This window comes from Egretta garzetta, unplaced genomic scaffold, assembly GCF_000687185.1.
Source record: "Egretta garzetta isolate BGI_Z169 unplaced genomic scaffold, ASM68718v1 scaffold618, whole genome shotgun sequence".
Taxonomy (NCBI): domain Eukaryota; kingdom Metazoa; phylum Chordata; class Aves; order Pelecaniformes; family Ardeidae; genus Egretta; species Egretta garzetta.
The window spans coordinates 16,179-36,672 of record NW_009260623.1 but is presented as its reverse complement, the minus strand read 5'-3'; the positions used below and the strand labels follow the sequence as shown (position 1 = coordinate 36,672).

The following is a 20,494-nucleotide window of genomic DNA, read 5'->3' as shown; positions in this document are numbered from 1 at the left end:
GATGACCAGTAAATGACTCAGCCGCTATGTGAAAATAGATAGGAAATAAACCTTTTGCCTCCAGTCCTTTTCCCAGTCAGAAGACTCCTATGAAATGAAAGGGGTAGGTCAGAATATAAGCTATGTCAGCAGAAATTGAGTCAGTTGTGGAGACCAAGATTTCCTCTTCAACCTAATCACAGTTCCCGGGCTGGATGATGAAGTATGAGAGGGCACAGCCCAGACGTGTCAGCACTAGCCTGAGGCTAGTAACAAGCGATAGGACGAGAGGAAATGGGCCTCAAGTTGCATCAGGAGAGGTTTCGATTGGATATTAGGAAAAATTTCTTTACTGAAAGAGTGGTCAAGCATTGGAACGGGCTGCCCAGCGAGGTGGTGGAGTCACCATCTCTGGAGGTGTTCAAAGAATGTGCAGAAGTGGCACTTTGGGACATGGTTTAGTAGGCATGGTGGTGTTGGGTTGATGGTTGGACTTGATGATCGTGGAGGTCTGTTCCAACCTTAGTGATTCTATATGCTACAGGCTTTGGCAGGGAGGAGGCGGACAAGACCTGCAAGCTCAGCAAGGCCATTCTCTGGCTCCCACTGGCAAAGCAGCTTTGTTCCCAGTGGAGTATGATCCTGACCAGTCTAGGTGACCCTTGGGCGTGGGTTTCCAGCTTTTCCTGCTGGGACCATTGCACAGGCTAGCTAGCTCGGCTGGGGCTGTGATTTGCACCTGGGTCAGCACCTGGTTTTCTAAAGGAACTCAGTTTCCAGACACGGGTTTCTTGATTGCATCAGGCAGAAGCAAAGTTTTATTAGAGCAATTTTTTCACCAGCAGGTACATTAGTGAACATACTGCTGGCTGACTCCAGCAATAGTCATGGTGGTTGGGCACACGCAGCAATACAGACTGGAAAAAGCAAGTAGCAAAATAAAGCAGAATGTGGCCCAACGCTCTCCTTATCCCTCTGACACATTGCTTAGCATCGCTGAGTAATACAACAGAGTACGCTCCTTGCTCTTTGCAGAGGCATACAGTAAATATTCTCTCTCTTTATCCATGGCTCTGCTTCAGGGTTCTTTTGTTGGATATTCTCATTTCTTTGCTTAATCACAAATCCTTCTGCAAGGCACTGGAGAGATCAAAGGAAACGTTACTTTGTTTATAGCAAAAATAGATTCTTTCCCACACTGTCATCCTATACACGTGATCATTTCACAAGCCAGTTCAATTAGAATTTCAGATAAATACTGTGTCTTCCTGGAAAGGTCTGATTGCTGCCTGCCAGTCAGGCAGATGGGATTTGCAGCTAGCGTGAGCATGGTTTGTCCTTTTACATAAAATTGCCAAATGGTGGAAGCTGCAGACATTGTACCAGCAGTGACCTGGATGAGGGAATGGCATCAGGGTCCTTGCCAGAACAGTGCCCCTGCTCCCACTCATTCTCTGGGACCCACTGGCACCATATTTCTTTCTTTCTTTTTCAGGTTGGCTTGAAGTTTCCCCCTGAAATACTACTGGTTGCTTTCTGCCAGTATTCCCATGATTCCTGATTTTTTTTTTTTTTTTTTCTGATTTCTGGGCGCTCTGCTTTCTCCTACTCTTTCCTCTGTCCCAGATTTCACGTCAGTCCTTTCTCCATGTTCTCTGTGGCTCTCCTGCCTGCTGACTCCCTCCTTTTCCTTTCTATCCCTCTTCCCCCTCCTCCCTTTTTTCAGTTCCCGTGCTTCCTAGCAGAGCCACAGCTCCTGAAAGCGCTTGTTGTAGCCACTCCTCTGTGGCCTCCCATCATGTATTTCCCAGTTGCCTCACAATAAAACCTTCAAATAGCACCTGTAAGCTACGTGGGAAAGACCTCTGTTGCTGCCTGTCCTTGTTGTTTTATAATAGAGAAGACTGTGGAAATCTCACAGAGTGTTGCAGGTCTTACCTTGTATCTCCGCAGCTGCACAAGATGGCATCTGGGAAGATGAAGTGTAAGTGTGGCTTGTTCTAATGATACCTCCTCCTCCTATTCCACTTGTTCTTGCAACTCCTCCTCCTAGACCCGAAGACTGACCAATTCCTCCTTGCTGACTAAGGGAATGGGAAAATAACATTTTAGTAAAAGAAATTACAGATAAACTAGAACTACAGTTTGTTCATTGTCCCCGCTGCTCCAAATCTGTTTTCCTCTTCGGCATAAAATTGGCAGAATATTGCAGTGACCTTTCTTCTTGTGGCAATGGCCGGCCCAGGGTAGGGACGCAAACTATCACCGGTGATTACCAGGCAGCCAGAATAGGTCAGTGAGGGTGAAGTAGCTGTGCAGTGCCTCCACCTATTGCTCACTTTGCTTTTATGTTAAGATACCCAGGACACGCGTATTTTATTGTATCGTCTGGTACATCTCATGCCTACTTACATGAGGTCCTGTTGTCCGCCCTCCAGCAGGCAGCGGTATGTATGGATCTCCTGCTCCAGACGGCATTTGACGTCCAGCAGGATCTTGTACTCTTGGTTCTGGCACTCCATTTCTGCACGCAGATCAGCCAGTTGCTGCTCCACGCATGTGATCTGGCTCTGGAGCTCAGCAAGGTGGTTATTGTAGCGACACTCTGTCTCAGCCAGCGAGGATTCCAGGTTGTCCCTCTGAGGAGTGACGTGTGGCACAATACAAATACAGGCATGAGAAACACTGCATTTAACTACGAATTCTTACACCAAAGCGTAACTGTGAGACAGCTGAGCTTTACACCAGATCACCCACCTGGCTGAGCTGAGCCTGGAGATCGATTTCCAGGGCTTGCAATTGGCGTCTCAATTCAGTAACCTGGTTGTTGCACGTCTCTACCTCCTGACCGCTTGTAATAACTTCCCGATTCACCTCCTCAATCTGAAAATCACCAATCCAGAATAAAAGCGTTCAGGGAATGTGTAATGTAACTCATTAAGTATTAAGGAAAGAGCAGAGAAGCTAGCAAACAAACATGAAATGGGAAAGGTTTGGGTGAACTCTCTCATCCTAATGGAGCGTAAACCCTTCTCGTCAGTCCTCCTGCTCTTCCAGTAGTACTGCTGTCCAGTGCTTCTCACCACATACCGCTTTGTAAAGGGATCCCACCTCAAGTCTCACGAACATGCAGCAATTCCTGTCACCCCATGAAAAGGACGCAGAGTAGCAATGTCCCCTGGGTCAGTTTAAACCAACGCTGAATGCTGTTATAGTATGTTGTGTGGTTTTAACACGTAATAAATCACTGCGGAACCATTGCCTGGGTGTTAGCCTGGGAAAGTCAGAGCTGAGTAAATTCGCTCTGCCTACTTACATGAGGTCCTGTTGTCCGCCCTCCAGCAGGCAGCGGTATGTATGGATCTCCTGCTCCAGACGGCATTTGACGTCCAGCAGGATCTTGTACTCTTGGTTCTGGCACTCCATTTCTGCACGCAGATCAGCCAGTTGCTGCTCCACGCATGTGATCTGGCTCTGGAGCTCAGCAAGGTGGTTATTGTAGCGACACTCTGTCTCAGCCAGCGAGGATTCCAGGTTGTCCCTCTGAGGAGTGACGTGTGGCACAATACAAATACAGGCATGAGAAACACTGCATTTAACTACGAATTCTTACACCAAAGCGTAACTGTGAGACAGCTGAGCTTTACACCAGATCACCCACCTGGCTGAGCTGAGCCTGGAGATCGATTTCCAGGGCTTGCAATTGGCGTCTCAATTCAGTAACCTGGTTGTTGCACGTCTCTACCTCCTGACCGCTTGTAATAACTTCCCGATTCACCTCCTCAATCTGAAAATCACCAATCCAGAATAAAAGCGTTCAGGGAATGTGTAATGTAACTCATTAAGTATTAAGGAAAGAGCAGAGAAGCTAGCAAACAAACATGAAATGGGAAAGGTTTGGGTGAACTCTCTCATCCTAATGGAGCGTAAACCCTTCTCGTCAGTCCTCCTGCTCTTCCAGTAGTACTGCTGTCCAGTGCTTCTCACCACATACCGCTTTGTAAAGGGATCCCACCTCAAGTCTCACGAACATGCAGCAATTCCTGTCACCCCATGAAAAGGACGCAGAGTAGCAATGTCCCCTGGGTCAGTTTAAACCAACGCTGAATGCTGTTATAGTATGTTGTGTGGTTTTAACACGTAATAAATCACTGCGGAACCATTGCCTGGGTGTTAGCCTGGGAAAGTCAGAGCTGAGTAAATTCGCTCACCTTGCATTCATACCAGTCCTCAACTTCTTTGCGGTTGCGTTCAATCAGTGTTTCATACTGGCACCTCATCTCCTCCAGGATCTTTCTGAGGTCTGGGCCGGGACAGGCATTGACCTCCACGCTCACATCTCCAGTCGACTGTTTCCTCAGACAGTTCATTTCCTGGAAACACCACCCAGATCACATAATTTTTTAAAAAGAAGGAAAAAAACGAGGGAGCTTAGTTCCCCTGTAGGGAAGAGCAGAGCCCCTGGCCCAGACCCTCTCTGCTGGACAGATCCCAGTTCACACGTACCACCTCCATCAACCCCTTGCCCCTCCACAGCCAGCACCCCAGGGGTAGGGACCACGGAAAGGGAGGGTGATGGAGCCTGCATGAATTAACTCTTTTGACACGAGAGGGGCAGGACCCTACCTCCTCGTGGTTCTTCTTCAGGCAGCAGAGCTCCTCCCGCAGCGACTCCAGCTGTGCCTCCAGGTCAGACCTGCAGAGCGTCAGCTGATCCAGGACTTGGCGTAAGCCGTTAATGTCAGCCTCCACGCTCTGGCGCAGGGCCAGCTCTGTCTCGTACCTGGTTTGTGCAAGAAAGAAAGCAAGAAAGAGTAGTCAGTGTCTGACACCACCATTTGCTCTTTTTTTTTTTTTCCCATTTGACCATCCATCTTTCTCACAGTATTTTCCTAACTAGTCTCACAGGATGGTAAGAGAAGCAGTCTGAGGCTTGCTCCATCAAACCTGCTCTCGGGGTGCCTCCTCTGGAGCTTTTTCACTGGGGCGGAGGTGTCACTCACCACATTTCTGTGCTCCAAGAGGAAGAAACCAAAAGTTTCCCCGTTGAGAGGCACCACGTGCCAGAATAGCAGCTCAGGTGAACCCACGCTGCTCCCTGCCTGCTGATCCCTTCTGCTTTCTGGAGGACTCTAATCTCCGCTCAAAACCACCTTGTTGTCCCAAACTTTCCATCCTGGAACTGCCACTAATTAAGGAAGCTCTGGAGACAGTGGATGAAAGAGCTTTTCTGCATAGCCTGTCCTGACCAGAGGATCACGGGAGACCTGCCTGGGAGCTCCTCATCCTCTCTGTGAGCGGGAGCGCGGTGACCGAGGAAGGGGACAGCTGTGTGCCAAGGGCTACTCACTTCACTCGGAAGTCGTCGGCTGTCATCCTGCTGTTATCAATGTTCAAAATGATCTTGTTGTTGTCTATGGTTGCGCAGACGATCTGGAAAAAGAATATTCACTCCTGAAGTCTCCTCCCTGGATCCTCAGGCTCAAGTGTACCCCTTGACCAGTGCTACCAGACCTAACCTCTTTCTCTCTCTCTTTTTTTTTTAATATTGGGTAGCAGGCACGAGGGAGTTGAGGAGTACAGCAGTCACAGGGGTGAGTGTTCAGTGAAGTACTGCGAAGGCATCAAAATGATAAAATACGTGGTTCAGATGCAGACAGGGAGGTATAATTGCTGTTGTCCAGCGCCTGCCACAATCCACCTAACCTTTGAAATCTAAATCTTACTTTCATGGATAGGAGATTTAAAAGCTTTGTTTCAAGACTTAATTATAAGTCTGTCTCACCCTGTCTGTTTCCTGGATTCTTTTCACTTTATTCTTCTTTGTGGGTTGACGTCCTAGAATTTTTGCCAAGCATTTTGCAAACATTTTTAATTTTAAATTGCATACTCAGAGAGTGTTATGGCAATGCTCTCTTTGCTCTTATTTTTAATTAAATGTCCTATATTTCCCAATTCTGTATGAAAGTAAACTTGTAAAAAAAAAAAGGAAATAACATTTAACTAGAATTCTACAAGACTGATGGCAGAACAAAATAGATTCAGACAAATTAATGCGATACATTATTTCTTTCTCTTTTAGTTGCTTTCTTGGCATATATCTATTTAAACACCTTGGCACAAACCTAATTCAGAAAGGCTACTGAGCCAATCCAGATGTATTCCATGAAGTCAACATTTTCCCCTTTCAATATATCTGGTGAATAAAAGCAATTGAAACAGTCCAAACACTCAAGGTTTTCCCCTTTGAGCTCTAGGGCATTCTACAGGCAGTAGTCTTAATGGCTGTTTACAGAAAGCATTTTACAAGGGTGAAATGTTACCCTTGATAACTGCATTAAGCTGTGAACCAACACTGTGGGAGAAGCTTACAAGGGAGAAAGCAGCTGAGAAATGCTGTTACCTGATTTTGAAGATCTTCTATTTCTTTATAATAGCAGCTGTAGTCCCGTGGCTCACAAAAAGGGCCCTGCTTGGCATACCACTCCCTGATTCTGCACTCCAGGTCAGCATTTTCTTGTTCCAGGCATCTCACCTTGTCCAGGTAAGAAGCCAGGCGGTCGTTAAGGTTCTGCATGGTAACCTTTTCATCACCAGAAAGAAGAATGCCATCACCAGCAAAACCACCTCCAACTACCCCTCCACCAAGACCAATACCACCAATGCCACCGCCAAAGCGAGCACTGCCACCGCTGAATCCAATGCTTGAACATCCTCCGAGGACAGCAGCTCCTAAGCCACCTCCATAGTTTCCACCAACCAAACTGCCAGTGCTCAGTCCTCCTCCGTAATTCACACCACCACAGTAGCTTCTACCAGAAAACCCTCGGCTACCACCTATCCCGCAAGTCGTGTATCTTCCAGAAGAGACCGAGGAGATCCGTGCTCCTCCACCACCACCACCACCACCAATAACACAGCTGCCACCACTGGTCCTGCCCCTGAGAGAGCCAGGTGTCTGCTTAATACTACAACTCATTTTGAGGACAGCTGCAGATCCAGCCCAAAGCCCAAAGCAAGATGCACAGCTTGATATTGAATCAGACTGCAGGTTGGTTGTTGCCGCAGATCTCTATTTATACCTTCCAAAGGGGGTGTCACCTACAGGGTGTTTCTTCTTCCCACGGGGCTGGCTAGTCTTGCTGTTTATGCCAAGAATAAATAGCCCATAGGCAGTTTCCCTCTAGAAATCCCAGTTCACAAGGAAGATACTTTACATGTCAGCAGCTTATTCCAAAAAGTAAAATAATGTTTTATGAGTCATCAGCTTTTTGTATGATGCAAACTTTACAACAAGTCAAGAAAAAAAGTTGCCCTAGATTATGTACAAAGAAGAAACGTTGGTATTTATAACATCAAAGTGCCTTTTATCTTTTATTAATTTGTATTTATTTTATTCTTAGTCCAATAAACATTTTTATACCACATGCTATGGTAGATTACGTGGAACAAAAATGAGAAGCTAATATAAATTCTTACTTCTGAAACGTGTGAATAATAGTGACCGTAGCAGTGAAAAGGCCTGGGCTATCTTGGTGTAGATGTCTGTGACCTGGTACAATGACAGACAGTGGGTCTAACATGCTTTACTGTGAGATTTCTTAGATCCCTGAGGTAATTATCCTGTGGGTTTAGTTCCCCATTGGTGGCTTATATTTCTCTGGTCATGCAAACACAAGAAGCCAACTTGCTCACAGTCTGCGAAGATCAGGCCTGCTAAATGTTAGAAGTCCCCGTTTATCTCTGTGCCTAGATGTTACACAGACTTGATGTAAGCTGAAGTGTGTGAAGTATCTCTCTGAAGTTATTTTTCAGTTACTTTAATTGCTGTCCATGCTGCCTCAATTTGTGGTGATCGTAGATTGAGAAAGAGATGACAGGAAAGGGAGTATCCATGGGCGATATATCCAGTTCCCTGGATGGACTGAGATGTGATCCTGCAGGTCCTTGTCATTACTAAAATTGTGCTGAGCATTTCTTAACCAAGTTTGTCAGAGAAGTAGCAGGCGTTAGCACAGCCTAGCTCGTCATGGGAGCACGATCTCCAAAACCAGGCGAGCAACGGCCAGAGGAGCGTTGGGAGAACTGGCTCCACCAGTGCAAGTGCCTTTCTCCAGAAGACTGCTGTAATGAGAGGATATTCCGCTCTCCAGGGGACAGAGCCTTCTGTTCCCTACAGGGCAGAATTTCCAAGCAACTCTTACTCACAAGTAACCTTTGACTCAAGCATGTCCATATTTACAGGATCAGTTGTGATAAATCCTCTTTGGTGGTGAGCGTGATACCTGACAAGGAGCCCTGAGAGCAGCCATCACCTCCAGACAGAAGGGAAGAAAAAAGCTGCACTCTTACACTCAACCACCTCTTATTTACTGGTGGGAAGGCGTACTATGGGTGCAGTTAGATGGCTTCTGTCACCATGGTAGGAGAATGTCCCCAAGCATGCATAGAAGTTCTCATCTTCTCACCAGCATAAGTTAGGACTCTCCACTCTCCAGTGAGATAATTTCTTTCTTTACTTAGATCAGAAATGATAAAACGACGCCTACCCAAGGTTGGCAGCATCCGAGAATATTCATTATTTAGGTGGTTAAGTGAAATAACTTGCTCAAGGACAGAGCTGGAGTCTGTCAGAGCTCAGATTCTTAGTTAAGACTGCAGTGCCTGAAATACAAGTCCGTCCTCCTCCTAGAAACACATCTCCCATGCTCCCCACATAGCCTAGACTCACAACAGTGAAAATCATGAGCAAAAAGGAGGATAGGGAGTAAATCTGCCTTTCATCCGCCATTTTGAGGAATGTAATTGAAGACAGGGTGTGGCCATAAGGGCCAACAGAAATTAATATAATGTCTGGGTTGTTTGGAGCTTGCTTCTGCTGTGTAGGCTTTCAGAATTTACCTAATGGTGATCTACAGAGAGCAGTGCTCTGGGTTGGGGTTGCCTTTCCCTTTCAGAGTCTTAGATTTAGGAGGAGACATTGCAGATATTGGACATTTGTCTACGGGTGAGCAAGGAGCACCTACACCTACTTCTTTCAGCAATTGCCTAATAGGAAGAAGGGGTAGGTCTTGCTCTACAAAACTGGCTTGCAGCATTGAACAACCTTTTACATATGTCGTGGCTGAAAGGTCCACAGACTACAGAATCACATTTTACCAGCGAGGATTAGAAACAATCATACAATTCTTCCACAGTGCTCATATTTGGGATATAATTACATTCTTTGGAGCTTTACTGGGCTCCTCCCAGTTTCACTGAGACAAGGAACATGGGGCTGATACAGCAAATGCATTCAAAAGCCAATCCCTGACTAACCAGACTGTGTTTTAAAACCAGTTTGATTTTTTTCCTCACTTGTGTTGGGTAGCTGCAGCTGTGTTTGCTGGCAGGCGGGCAGCTCGCACGGCCGCGTGGTAGTTTCACTCCAGGCAGCGTGGTATTGCCCCGCTCCTTACAACCGTGTCGGGGTTCCGAAGCTCGGCTCTGAGACCTCACTTGTTCTGAAGCATCCATCAGGCCCAGCTTTTTTCCCCACTGAACTGATTTCTTTACCCCCACTTTTATTATTTGTATTCCTGTAGCTTAGGAGCATAGCCTTGGGGCAGGACAATATGTAGGAAAGGACTGTACAAGTCTAAGACATAAAAATGTCCCAGAAAGATTTACAACCTAAATGTAAGACGGGAGGAAGCAAATGGTTTCATACAGATGGAAGTAAAGGAAGGAATGACGGGCTGTTAGCCAGCGTGATTAGCAGTGGTCTCAGCGCAACGTCAGTGCAAACGCTGTTAAGTCTTGCGGGCCTTACGGAAAAGATGAAGAGGTAATAATTGCAAATGTTGACACATAGCCATGAGCAGCTCAGGAGGAGGCCAGAAGATGTTACATCTTCAAGGGATGTTGTGCGCAGTGGAATTTGGTCCTGTAAGAACTGACTGTCCCAGTGCTCAGCCGTTTTGCAAAATGTCAGCCTGTCTCTTCCACGCTCTGCTCGCTGTACTTATCAAAGCTGATAATGTTTTCTTGTGTCAACTACAAGAAGGGTGCGTCTAATTTGACAGAACTTTGCTTTCATAAGCATTGCTTCAGTGATGTTTGTGCAACCACACCGAATATGATTTTATCTTGTCGCTTGTAATTACCATTAACAATTTGCATAATAGCCATTAGGCATCACTTATTAAACACTTCTTTGATGTGATACTGAGCTGGCTCCAGACCTCATGCTCCCATCCTTCAAATGCAGACCACGACTTTTTTTGGGCTAATGAGTCACTGGTTTATACCACCATGTTTAGCAAAATTCCTGTAAGGCAAGTGAAATAATTATCACAATGGGTTTGTTAACAGCGTGATCCTAGGTCTTAAATACGCCTCAGAGACCAAGGCGATTGCTCTGTTTCAGTTTCTTTCTTGCTGACTGTTCACATCCTCGCATTTGCTAGTGATGAAGTAGAACATGGAGGTGGACAGAACCAGATTTCTTCCTACTGAAGCTTACAATCCTCCCGGATTCGTCTTGTGAAGGGTTTTGATTTCCTTCCCGCGCCTACCAGACGATGCCAGTGCAGCCAGACTTCCCAGCATTTGCAGCTCTGGAAGCACTACTGGTTATCCTGGCAAAGAAGAGTACAAGAGAATTTGTATTAGGACAGATTGGAACACTGACGGGTGAACGAAATTACAGCAATTTCACTCCCACATGGACAACTGAGTGCAGTGAAGGTCAGGAGGAAAAACAAGGCTTTAGCCTACGGTCCCTGCTGGCAGAGCGCTTGGGCCAAACCAGAACCTGACAAACAGAACCGGAGCGTTCAGGTGTTCCCTGCGCTCAGAGAGCACACGGTGGTACAACAGAAACAGGCAGCCAAAGGTGTAGGCCAGCCAGAGCCTCCCCAGAGTGTCTTCTTTATGTCTTTATTTCATACTTGTACTAAGAAGTCTCTTAATTTCAATACGCTTTCAATATGTGGTTCATAATGGCAGTTTAAATTATATTATTCAGTGTACTGAGCTGAGAAATCTCCTGCTTGATTACAGTAGTAGCTTACTGATCTATGTAATATTATAAATTTATATTATAATAGTATAAATGCTACACAAGCCAGTAAACAAAAATACAGACCCCAGATGGTTACCGTGGGTGTGAGTGAGACTGTACCTGTCTGCGCATTCTATAAAATAGACTTCTATAGGGAAATTATAGTTTATACATCACGCCAGAATATGGCCTACTATTAAAAAAGCGGAGTGCCTGTAATCAGGTATAATTGCTTGTGCAGTGCAGTCCTTAACTCATGGCTGATTTCCAGCACTGGCAATTTGCAAAACTAGTTGGTTTATTTCTGTTTCTCCACTGACGTCTTAAACCTCTGGCGTGTTCACTCCTCAGGGATTTTTTCTGATGGTGGTGTAATTCACATGTGTCTGCTCTCTCTGTCAGCCAGTGACCGTATCTGCCAGAGCAATCACAGCACATTTCATCTACAGCCGCTGGTCGTGATGCTGACAGCTTCTGCTTACCAGCCTGGGTGCTGATACAACTCCCCCTCTTCTCTCTGGGGCACCCACCCTTGCTCCTTTTACCCTTAGATTCCTCTCCCAGTCTTTATACCTTCAGCCTAAGTCTCTGTTTTTAAAAAACTCGTTCAGTCCTGCTTTGCAAGATTTGCACATTAGAAAATAGAAGAACGAGCTGCTACAAGCTGCGGTACCTATGTGCTAGTGTGTGCAGAACATGGTAGAAGTTTGCCTGCAGGAGGCTGCAGTCAACGTCCCCAGTCACTTCTCGTCCTGTTGTCCCATGCACTGTGTCCTCTGTATTTCATTTATCTTCTCTTCCCCATCTCTTCCCTATTTCCACAGTCATTTCCCATCACTGTCCAGGTTATAAACTCATTGGGCAGGGAAGGCATCTTTTTATTTCTGCATTGCATTTAATGCCACCACAGAGGTGCTGTGTAAACACCGAGGCAGGTTAAATACTACTGAAATGCACGGTATAATTAATGTTGCAGGAATAGAGATATTGAACTTAGTAGAGAAAGTATTTAAGACAGAGCCTTGTCCAGAAGCTCGTTAGAGCAATTACCCCCATAGGGATAACAACTGTCTCTTACTTGGACAGAGACTGGGGAGAGGCCACCAGAGCCGGTCCGTGGACTCCTTAGCCCCTGGCCCTCTGTGCTGGTGCAGTCATCTCCGTAAGACATGATGTGTGACTTGGAGTTAAAAGCTTAGAGCACAAGAGGTGTCACATGTACAGACGAGGCTTTCTGCAGACCAAAAAACCAAAACTGGCTACAAAAAGTCCTGTCTTTGCTGGGATTTTTGCCAAGAGAATAGCTGTCCCTGGTCAAGCTTTGGCTTGTCCCATGTTGTCATTCCAGAAACACCTGAGCTGTTTCTTTCTTTAGAAACGGACACTAATTCAGACTCATCGCATCCTGTGAAGGCTTCATGCTGGAAGCCTTCGCGTTAGACCTCTGTGTAAGGTCAGTCATCAAACCCCATCCAATATTTCATTACAGAAAGAGAGCTGTGTAATGAGGAGCAAAGACTTTAAGCACCATTCGCAGCCTGTCTGCATGGGAGGTTCTGCTGCTGCTGAGAAGGGAGAGGCTGGACCTTGAGTCCTTCCTCGCACAAGCAGCAAAACGCAGTTGTGTTCCTGAATGTCTTTGTAATTCCCTTCTCTCTACCAGCATCTTTTTTTTTTCTTTCTGTCTGTTTATTGTATCTCACTTTTAAAACAATTCTCTCCCACATATTAATTTCTCTCACCCTTTTATCTTCCCACATGTTGCCAGCTGGTTCTTCCTGTTTGCCTTTTGTAAAAACGCATTTAGAAGTTCTTTATTTAGCATTTTCTCTGGGAATTGCTTTCCTCCACCAGAAGGGTGTGTCAAGTCCAGCAGAGCGTTGCTTTCAAAATTACTACTACAGTATTATTTGGGAAAACTTGTTGTTCTTGATTTTATCCTGCTCTTGCACATTCATAATAACTCAAAGGGATTGTGGATTATATTATATTATATTATATTATATTATCACACACCTACTTTAATGAAAGCTTGATTTTTGCTCAGAAGTCTCTTTCAACAGGAGACTGATGGTCAGACTGTCTTGAAACTCCTTCCCTGCGCTCCATCCAACCTCCCTGGATGTTTCCTTCCTCATCACCTTCTACCTCATGTCTTAGCTGATGCTTCCTCCTCCGGTGGCAAATGTCCCTTTCCACAGCATCAGCTGCTCCCTTTGCTCCATCCTCCTGCAGCTGCCGCTCCGTCACCATCCTGCAGCCACTGAATTCATCAGGAGCGGTGCGGCAGATGGGAACATTGCTTATTTTTCTTTTCCCCTTGTAATGAATGATCGCTTTGTGGGCATAGATCAAAGGGGGATTTCTAACCAAAGGACCAATATAACTATCTGCCTAATGATTTTTTAAATATTTGTATGTTAATTTACTTGTGGAAATTATTTCTCAGGTTCAAGGCTGTGTCGGGAGTAGCAAAGGTTTATTAGAGACAAGCTTTGGTAGTTGTTAGACAACCGATGGCAAAACAGATGAGCCCAGGTGAGGACCAGTGACTGGATCAAAGCGGTAGCAGAGGATGCAGACGGCAGGCAGCGTGGGTGGCGGGAAGGCAGCCATTCTGCCAAGTCCCTTCTGGTGCTATAAGCAGAACTGTGAGCTGTCAGGTCATTTTTGCCTTGCTTTTTCCAAACGGTTTGTTCTTCGAGAGAACTCCTCAGGGGGATGTGCAGTGGGGCTGGCAGGGCAGCCCTCACCGGCGGTGACCTGCCGAGGGAGAGCAGGAAGCATTACTCTGTCAGGGCTTTCGTCTGCATACCATGCCTTTTCCTTCCATCCCCCTTGCTCCTGTACTGACCTTTCTTTTCCCTCCTCTTGCTTGCTTAATTTTATATATTTGTTGAAAGACTCGTGACTCACTGATTCCCCCTGCCAGTTCCTCATTTTCGTGTTGTGCTGAAAGTCTTATTTAAAATTTGCTACTAGTAACCCCCCAGTGTCAAACATATTTTCTGTGCATGAGGTTATCAGTGCCCCATAGCTGCATCCCTTGCCACTGCTTTCCCCAAAGCTCGATTGATCGCCGTGCTCTACCACCAGCAGTCGCAACCACGATCCTGCACGTCTGACTCCCTGCACTGCCTCTCTCCGGGAAAAAGAAACTGCCTCCCGCCCCTCTTCGCCACACAGAAAAGCCTGGAAAGCTCTCATCCTCCTCTTCCCCAGCAACACATAGCAGGACTAAAGAAGCAACTCACGGGCACACTGGTGGGCTTCTAGAGGACACCTCACCTTACACATCCTCACCCAGAGCGTGCAGGCTTAGGGCAGGCACGGCTGACACAGGCTGGCTTTAAGCCCACCGCTTCTTCCAGCTGAAGTTGCAGGGACTCCTCTTCCCGCTGGCCCGCTGTGGAAAGGAGACAGCTCTGGAAACCAAAGCCCCGGGACATTCACACCCTGGAGATGTCCCCTACATTCACGCCCTGGAGATGCCCCCTGACCTCGAGCTACGGAGCTACTCGTAGCATTGGCTTTAGCGGTGTCTCTTCAGTCACTACTGGCCATTTCCCCTTGGAACCATGAGGGTCATTAAGAGCAACAATTAGCACACCCTCCATCCTGCCTGCCTGTTGACAGCTATTACTTTCCATCTTGACACACACCGGATTACCCCAGGCTCTGAGACAAACTCTGACAGTGTCATTTCATCCATCGCAACTGGCATTTTGGAACAAGAACTGATCTTTCATGTGACTGATTTGGGACTGGAGGGTCCAGGAGTGCCCACCTCAGGGCACCACCATGAAAACTCCTCTTTTTCCAAACTAATGGAGCAGGTGGGTGCTCAGGCCGGTTATGTGTATATGCAGCCATTTATGAGATTAACAGCTTGCCTCACTCTTTCAAAATCTCAGGCAATATGAGGCAGGGAAGAGCCAACTGCTTTGCATACAAATTAAATTTCCCAAAACTTTAATTAAAATTGTTGTGTGAAACTGAAAATGTCTAGATAATTTATTGTTTCAGTTAATTTAACTGCCAGTCCCTAATCCTGTCTAGCTGTGTCAAAGCCAATAAAACTCAGTTAAATGACAGTGTTCATTGAAGACCTTGCCCAGCTCACAGTGAAAACCACCCTTTAACGAGCTGCGCTGCTGCACCTTGCCCGGGTGGCTGGGGCGGCTCTGGGGGCCTCTCCCGGCTGCCTTCACTGGCCCAAAAGGGGGGCTTGCACGCTGGCTTGCACTCTAGACATTGATCAGAGCCAAATCCTCACATGCCTTGCGGTTTTGCTAATAAGCCCTGTCTGGTAACAGGTCAGTACTGGTTCCTCACCACCGTGTTGCTTTTACCATTTCTATCACCAATTTTCACATCCCTGTAAATCAAAGCACAGAGATTTTACTGTGCGCAGGTCTGTCTGTAGTCTGCGTACATGATGTCGTGCTGTCCGCCCTCCAGCAGGCAGTGGTAGGTCTGAATCTCCTGCTCCAAGCGGCACTTGACATCCAGGAGGGTCTTGTATTCCTGATTCTGGCACTCCATTTCTGCTCGTATTTCAGCCAGCCGCTGCTCCACGCAGGAGATCTGGCTCTGCAGCTCAGCCAGGTATTTGTTGTAGCGACATTCAGTTTCCGCCAAAGACGATTCCAGGTTTTCTTTCTGAGAATGGAAAGAGCACAAAGGCAGCTGGGTGTGCTGCAGGCTTAGCCCGTCTGGTCACAGCTACGGCTCTGGCCACACAGCGTTCTAAAGCGAGCTGGGGAGTCTGAGATGTGAATCGTAGTGGCATCACCTACCATGGTGAGCTGGGCTTGAACATTGATTTCCAAGGCCTGCAGCTGACGTCTCAGCTCCGTGACCTGTTTGTTGCTTGACTCGATCTCCTGGCTGCTTGTGATGACCTCCAGATTCACCTCCTCTACCTGCAAGGTTAGAGCAGAGCAGCCCTTTCCTCCCCTCGCCACAGCATCTCGTTGTGGCAGGGGCCTCACCACGCTGCTTGTGCACACCCTGCAGCTCACCTGAGCATTTCCAAAGATAAAGCCCCCCCATTTATTCCGTAGTGTCCCTGTAACACCATGCGGTGGCCCCTCTGCCATGAATAGAAGAGCACTGGAAGTGGGCAGTAGAGTTAAATGCTGAGCACATCCATGACAGAATCACTGATATTAAGATGTCTCCAGTAAGTGTTCTTATTCTCTCGTTTTTCCCCTTTCCCCCACGAGGCAGAGTAGGATACAGCTCTGCACGTGTATAGTACCTTGCAGGCATACCACTGCTCAGTCTCTTTGCGGTTGCGCTCCATCAGTGTTTCATACTGGCACCTCAGATCCTCCAGGATCTTCCTCAGATCTGGGCCAGGGCAGGCGTTGACCTCCACGCTCACGTCTCCAGTCGCCTGTTTCCTCAAACAGTTCATTTCCTGCAGAGAACATGTGCACCATATCAGTAATATTCACACTTGGGGGGACTTCCCTTGTTATAGAATCATAGAACACTTTGGGTTGGAAGGGACCTTTAGAGGTCATCTAGTCCAACCCCCCTGCAGTGAGGTTCTTCTTTCTTCTTATTGCTCTAAGAGTAAGGGGCAACCTGACCTCCTCGTGGTTCGTCTTGAGGCAACACATCTCTTCAGTCAAAGCCTCACACTGGAGCTGCAGGTCGGTCTTGCAGCTGGCCAGCTGATCCAGGACAGGGCGTAAGTTGCAAATGTCTGCATCCACATTTTGCCGGAGACCACATTCAGTCTCGTACCTTAAGCCACAGGCAACAAAGAGTTCAGCATGTCAGTAAACCATGGCAAGCCCTTGAGTTGAGTTTGTGGGGAAAAAATTTAGGACCAAGTTCTTCTTTTGCTTCAGGCATGCAATGCTATGAATGTTGTCAACAGTACCCACGCCTTTCACAGAGATCTGCATTTTAATGCGGCAGCATGACAAGCCAAATGTTAGGATTTCCCCATCACCATCGCTCACCTACCCTTCCACGGGCAGTGTCAACCCCTCAGTCCAGCACAGGACCATACTCACTTCACTCTGAAGTCATCAGCAGTCATCCTGTTGTTATCAATATTCAGAAGGATTTTGTTAGTATCCATGGCTGCACAGAGGATCTGGAAAAGAAAATGCAGGAGAGAGTTTGGGGCTTGTGGCTTCCTCCTGCTACAGAAGGCCCTGGAGGAAACATCTACCTGGGGCAATGCAACCCATGTATTTTATAATGATTCCATATATTGGAATTATCAGTTAGATGGCGTTACAGTGGGGAAACCTGCGTGGCAGCTTGATGGAGCAAGTTGTGCTGAAACTCCAGTTCTCTGTAAATGCAGTGTCCTCCTCCCTCAAACCATCCATTTCATAGAAACTTTTGCTTCATGGGCACCTCCAGAGACATAGCTATTGCCTCTGCCATTTGACATTGGTCTATCCACATGTGAAAGCAAAGCCCAAAGAAATATTAGAATTTTCTTGAAAAGCAATGATTTACCTGGTTTTGAAGGTCTTCGATTTCCTTATGAAAACAGCTGTAGTCCCGTGGTTCGCAGCTGGGCCCGACCTTGGCATACCACTCCCTGATCTTGCACTCAAGGTCGGCGTTGTCTCCCTCCAGGAGCCGCACCTTGTCCAGGTAGGAGGCCAAGCGGTCGTTGAGGTTCTGCATCGTCGCCTTTTCGTTGTTAGCAAATAAGATCCCATCACCGCAACCAGCACTGGCTCTGGTGAAGCCACCACCAATGCCTCGAGTGCAGATGCCTCCACCGCTGAATCCAAGGGCGGAACAAGCCCTCTGGGTAGCTCCAAAGCTCCCACCGGCAGCACTGCCAGAGCTCAGCTGCTTCCCAAGTAATCCCTCGCTTAAACTGCCACCAGAAAAATTGCCAACTGCACCAGCTAAGTCATAGGCAGCGTGTCTTCCTGAGGAGCCGGAGGAGACCTTCCTTCCACTACCAGCCGCAGAGCTGCCCGCACTGCTCCTGCCTTGGGAACAGGCAGTAACGACCTGCCTGACAGCGCAGCTCATAGTGAGAGCACGAGGATCCAACGCGGAGCCCGAGGCAAGCTGCACAGATCGCTACGGGATCCGATTGTAATCCCTCTGTCCCCACAGTCCTCTATTTATACCATTCCTCATGCCTGTTGCCACTGGAGAAGGGCTGTTTATTCTTCCTCCTTGTGACCTGGCTAGAGCTATTTTTTTTTTTTGCAGCCGGAAATATTTCCCCAAAGGCGTTTGTCTCCAGAAATCCCACAACAGAAAGATGCTTTGGTTAACAGAAGCGTGTTTCAAAACTACATCAAAAATGTTACTTCCTGAATCATCAGGTCTGACTTGTGATGGCAACTAAACAACAGTGACACAAAAAAAGACGATACCCAAGAGTGCCCGAGGAATGAAGCATCATAGCAATTATCCATCCCTAACGTGGGCGAGTCTACCCGGAAAGTGAAAGCTGTGGGAAAGCCTTCCTATCTGATGGAGCCTGTTCGACCCCTTTGCGACCAGAACCGAGGGTGCCCCCTCATTCAGCTGCTTTGTGCGCCACAGCCAGGGCCCGTCCCGTTCTGCGTGGCCGTCAGTTGAGTGAGAACGTGCCAGGGTCTGGGTCATTGGCCCTCAAAACGCTCTTCTTTTGGAGCACACAGGAAAATATTGCATGTGAGCCTACCAGGGATTATTTGTTACTTCTCTTTCTCCTGCATGCATCAACACATCCCCTTTCAGACTGGAGATTCCATGGCATTTGTTTTGCTGCTTTTGAGGGTAGATAAAATATTCAAATGTTTATCAAAAACAAAAAAGAAAAGGCTATTTCCTGAGTCCCAAATGTTGCAATTAACTATGAATATTCACTGCCAAGGGAGGGCAGCTACTTAAGATGTTTCACAACATTTCCAAAACGGTAACATAGAGAATTTCAGAAGCAGCCTGATCCTCTGCAGTTCTGACCAAGTTCCAACCAGCACCTTGGAAATTCTCCAAATATAATCTAGGGGAAATGTGTTACATTTAGAAAAGGCGCTAGAAAAGATCATTCTTTAAAAAAAATATATTAAAGTTGTTTTTTAGTCTTGGAATGCTGAATCGAGGAAGAAGGGAAATAATTAAAATGTTTTGTCATCTGAATCTTTCATTTTATTAATAATATTAAGACAGCCATGCTAATATTGGCTGGCTTTCACCCTTGTGTTGTTCAGCATTGGGTTTGGCATCCAGGTCACCTGGACACATCACATGAAGGACGCGTCCGGTGTCTCAGGGATATTGCTTATGCCTTTGGGTAAGTTCATTAGTCTTGATTTTATCTTGACACTGCAAATCCAGAACACCTTAAATGTGGCGTGGAATCTGTGTATGTCCAGCCTTTGTTACAGCCGTAATTAGCCTGTGCCACTGTGCCATGGCATGCTTCATCGGTGCCGAGATCCTGAGTGGAGGCTATGGCATGGGCAGGATCAGGCGCCTCCGCTGCTGCAGCGGGAGTGAATCAGGAGCAGGGCTGGTCAGAATCTGTCTTTTTTCCATAGAAGAATTGGAAAAGTAATGCTGAGCTAACATTTCATTTCATTTCATTGAGAAATCTATAGTCCTTCATTTTTCAATGAGAAAAATTAATTAGTGGGGTTTTTTTTCCAATTATTGAACACTAAGCAGAGATATCCACATTTCTTCCTTACTTTCTGAACTTCAGACCTTACCATAGGTCTCTGCAGCCAAAGGTGATGAGAATTTCTGCAGTTTTTGTAAAGGACAATAATAATTTCACTCTTGATTTTACTGGATTTGTGTTTTCTTCACGGTAGCTTTTTTCCTTTCCAAAATTTGGAATTTTTATTAAAACCAGCTCTTGCTTTTACACCAGAGCATACCTCAAGAGCTTCCAGCAGTTACAGGCCTCGTTTTATTAAAAGATATTTTCATTTTTTCATGAGGAGATCTGTTAATGATGGTATCTACATGCATAATGGAAGGCTCTTTCCAGAATTAACTTTCATTGACTTCCAGACTGGAGTCTACAGACGGAAATTTGCTCACCACAGTCTTGGAGCCAGCCACGGGCGATGCCTCTGATGAACTGTCCTCGGCTGACTTGGGAGCCCCTCGCAGGCAACGTTGTGCCCCAAGGGAGTAAGAGGAGAGAAATGACGGCTTACGAGGATTTCCCGGCAGGCGTTTCAGGAACAGCAGTGCAGGCCTGACAAGGAAAAATTATTACTTCAAGTAACAAATGAGCAGAAAAGCCTCCCCTAGGCAAAGGTGCTGTTCCCATTTAATCAGCTTTGCAAAAAATAGAGAGAAGAGAATTATACTTCAGCTTTCCATTTGTGTCTTGTGCTGTGCTTTACAGGGGAGAGCAGGATGGGCACTGTGATGGCATTCCCAAGGGCTGTTCTGCTGCACAAAATGATCAGGTTCAAAAGAGCAATGAAAATGAGAAAGAAAGATTAGATTTCCCCAGAGGGAAGTCCT

At 46.6% G+C, this 20,494-nt stretch overlaps 2 protein-coding genes across 2 annotated transcripts; both read right to left on the bottom strand.

Annotated features, from left to right (window-relative positions):
* Nucleotides 1-1,093: 1,093 nt before the first annotated feature.
* LOC104132222 (keratin, type I cytoskeletal 13-like) lies at nt 1,094-6,958 on the bottom strand. The gene is made up of 8 exons (XM_009645480.1): nt 6,383-6,958; nt 5,330-5,412; nt 4,606-4,762; nt 4,191-4,352; nt 3,641-3,766; nt 3,296-3,522; nt 1,918-2,063; nt 1,094-1,119 (listed from the first exon to the last, which is right to left on the bottom strand). The coding sequence occupies exons 1-8, from the start codon at nt 6,956-6,958 to the stop codon at nt 1,094-1,096; spliced, it is 1,503 nt and encodes a 500-aa protein (XP_009643775.1).
* Nucleotides 6,959-14,341: 7,383 nt separating this feature from the next.
* Nucleotides 14,342-18,046, bottom strand: LOC104132219 (keratin, type I cytoskeletal 19-like). Its single transcript, XM_009645478.2, has 7 exons — nt 17,513-18,046; nt 17,056-17,138; nt 16,624-16,780; nt 16,287-16,448; nt 15,823-15,948; nt 15,459-15,685; nt 14,342-14,429 (listed from the first exon to the last, which is right to left on the bottom strand). Exons 1-7 carry the CDS (start codon nt 18,044-18,046, stop codon nt 14,342-14,344), a joined length of 1,377 nt encoding a protein of 458 aa, XP_009643773.2.
* Between the last annotated feature and the right edge of the window lie 2,448 nt (nt 18,047-20,494).

Bases quoted from the DNA above. Each gene is read 5' to 3' on its own strand.
- LOC104132222 (XM_009645480.1), bottom strand. From the start codon at position 6,958: ATGAGTTGTAGTATTAAGCAGACACCTGGCTCTCTCAGGGGCAGGACC. The intron at 4,763-5,329 runs GTGAGTAGCCCT...TGCACAAACCAG, and splicing joins GCCGACGACTTCCGAGTGAA to GTACGAGACAGAGCTGGCCC. The intron at 3,523-3,640 runs GTGGGTGATCTG...GTCACTCCTCAG, and splicing joins TCCAGGCTCAGCTCAGCCAG to AGGGACAACCTGGAATCCTC.
- LOC104132219 (XM_009645478.2), bottom strand. From the start codon at position 18,046: ATGAGCTGCGCTGTCAGGCAGGTCGTTACTGCCTGTTCCCAAGGCAGG. The intron at 16,449-16,623 runs GTCAGGTTGCCC...TGTTCTCTGCAG, and splicing joins TCAAGACGAACCACGAGGAG to GAAATGAACTGTTTGAGGAA. The intron at 15,686-15,822 runs GTAGGTGATGCC...TTCCATTCTCAG, and splicing joins TTCAAGCCCAGCTCACCATG to AAAGAAAACCTGGAATCGTC.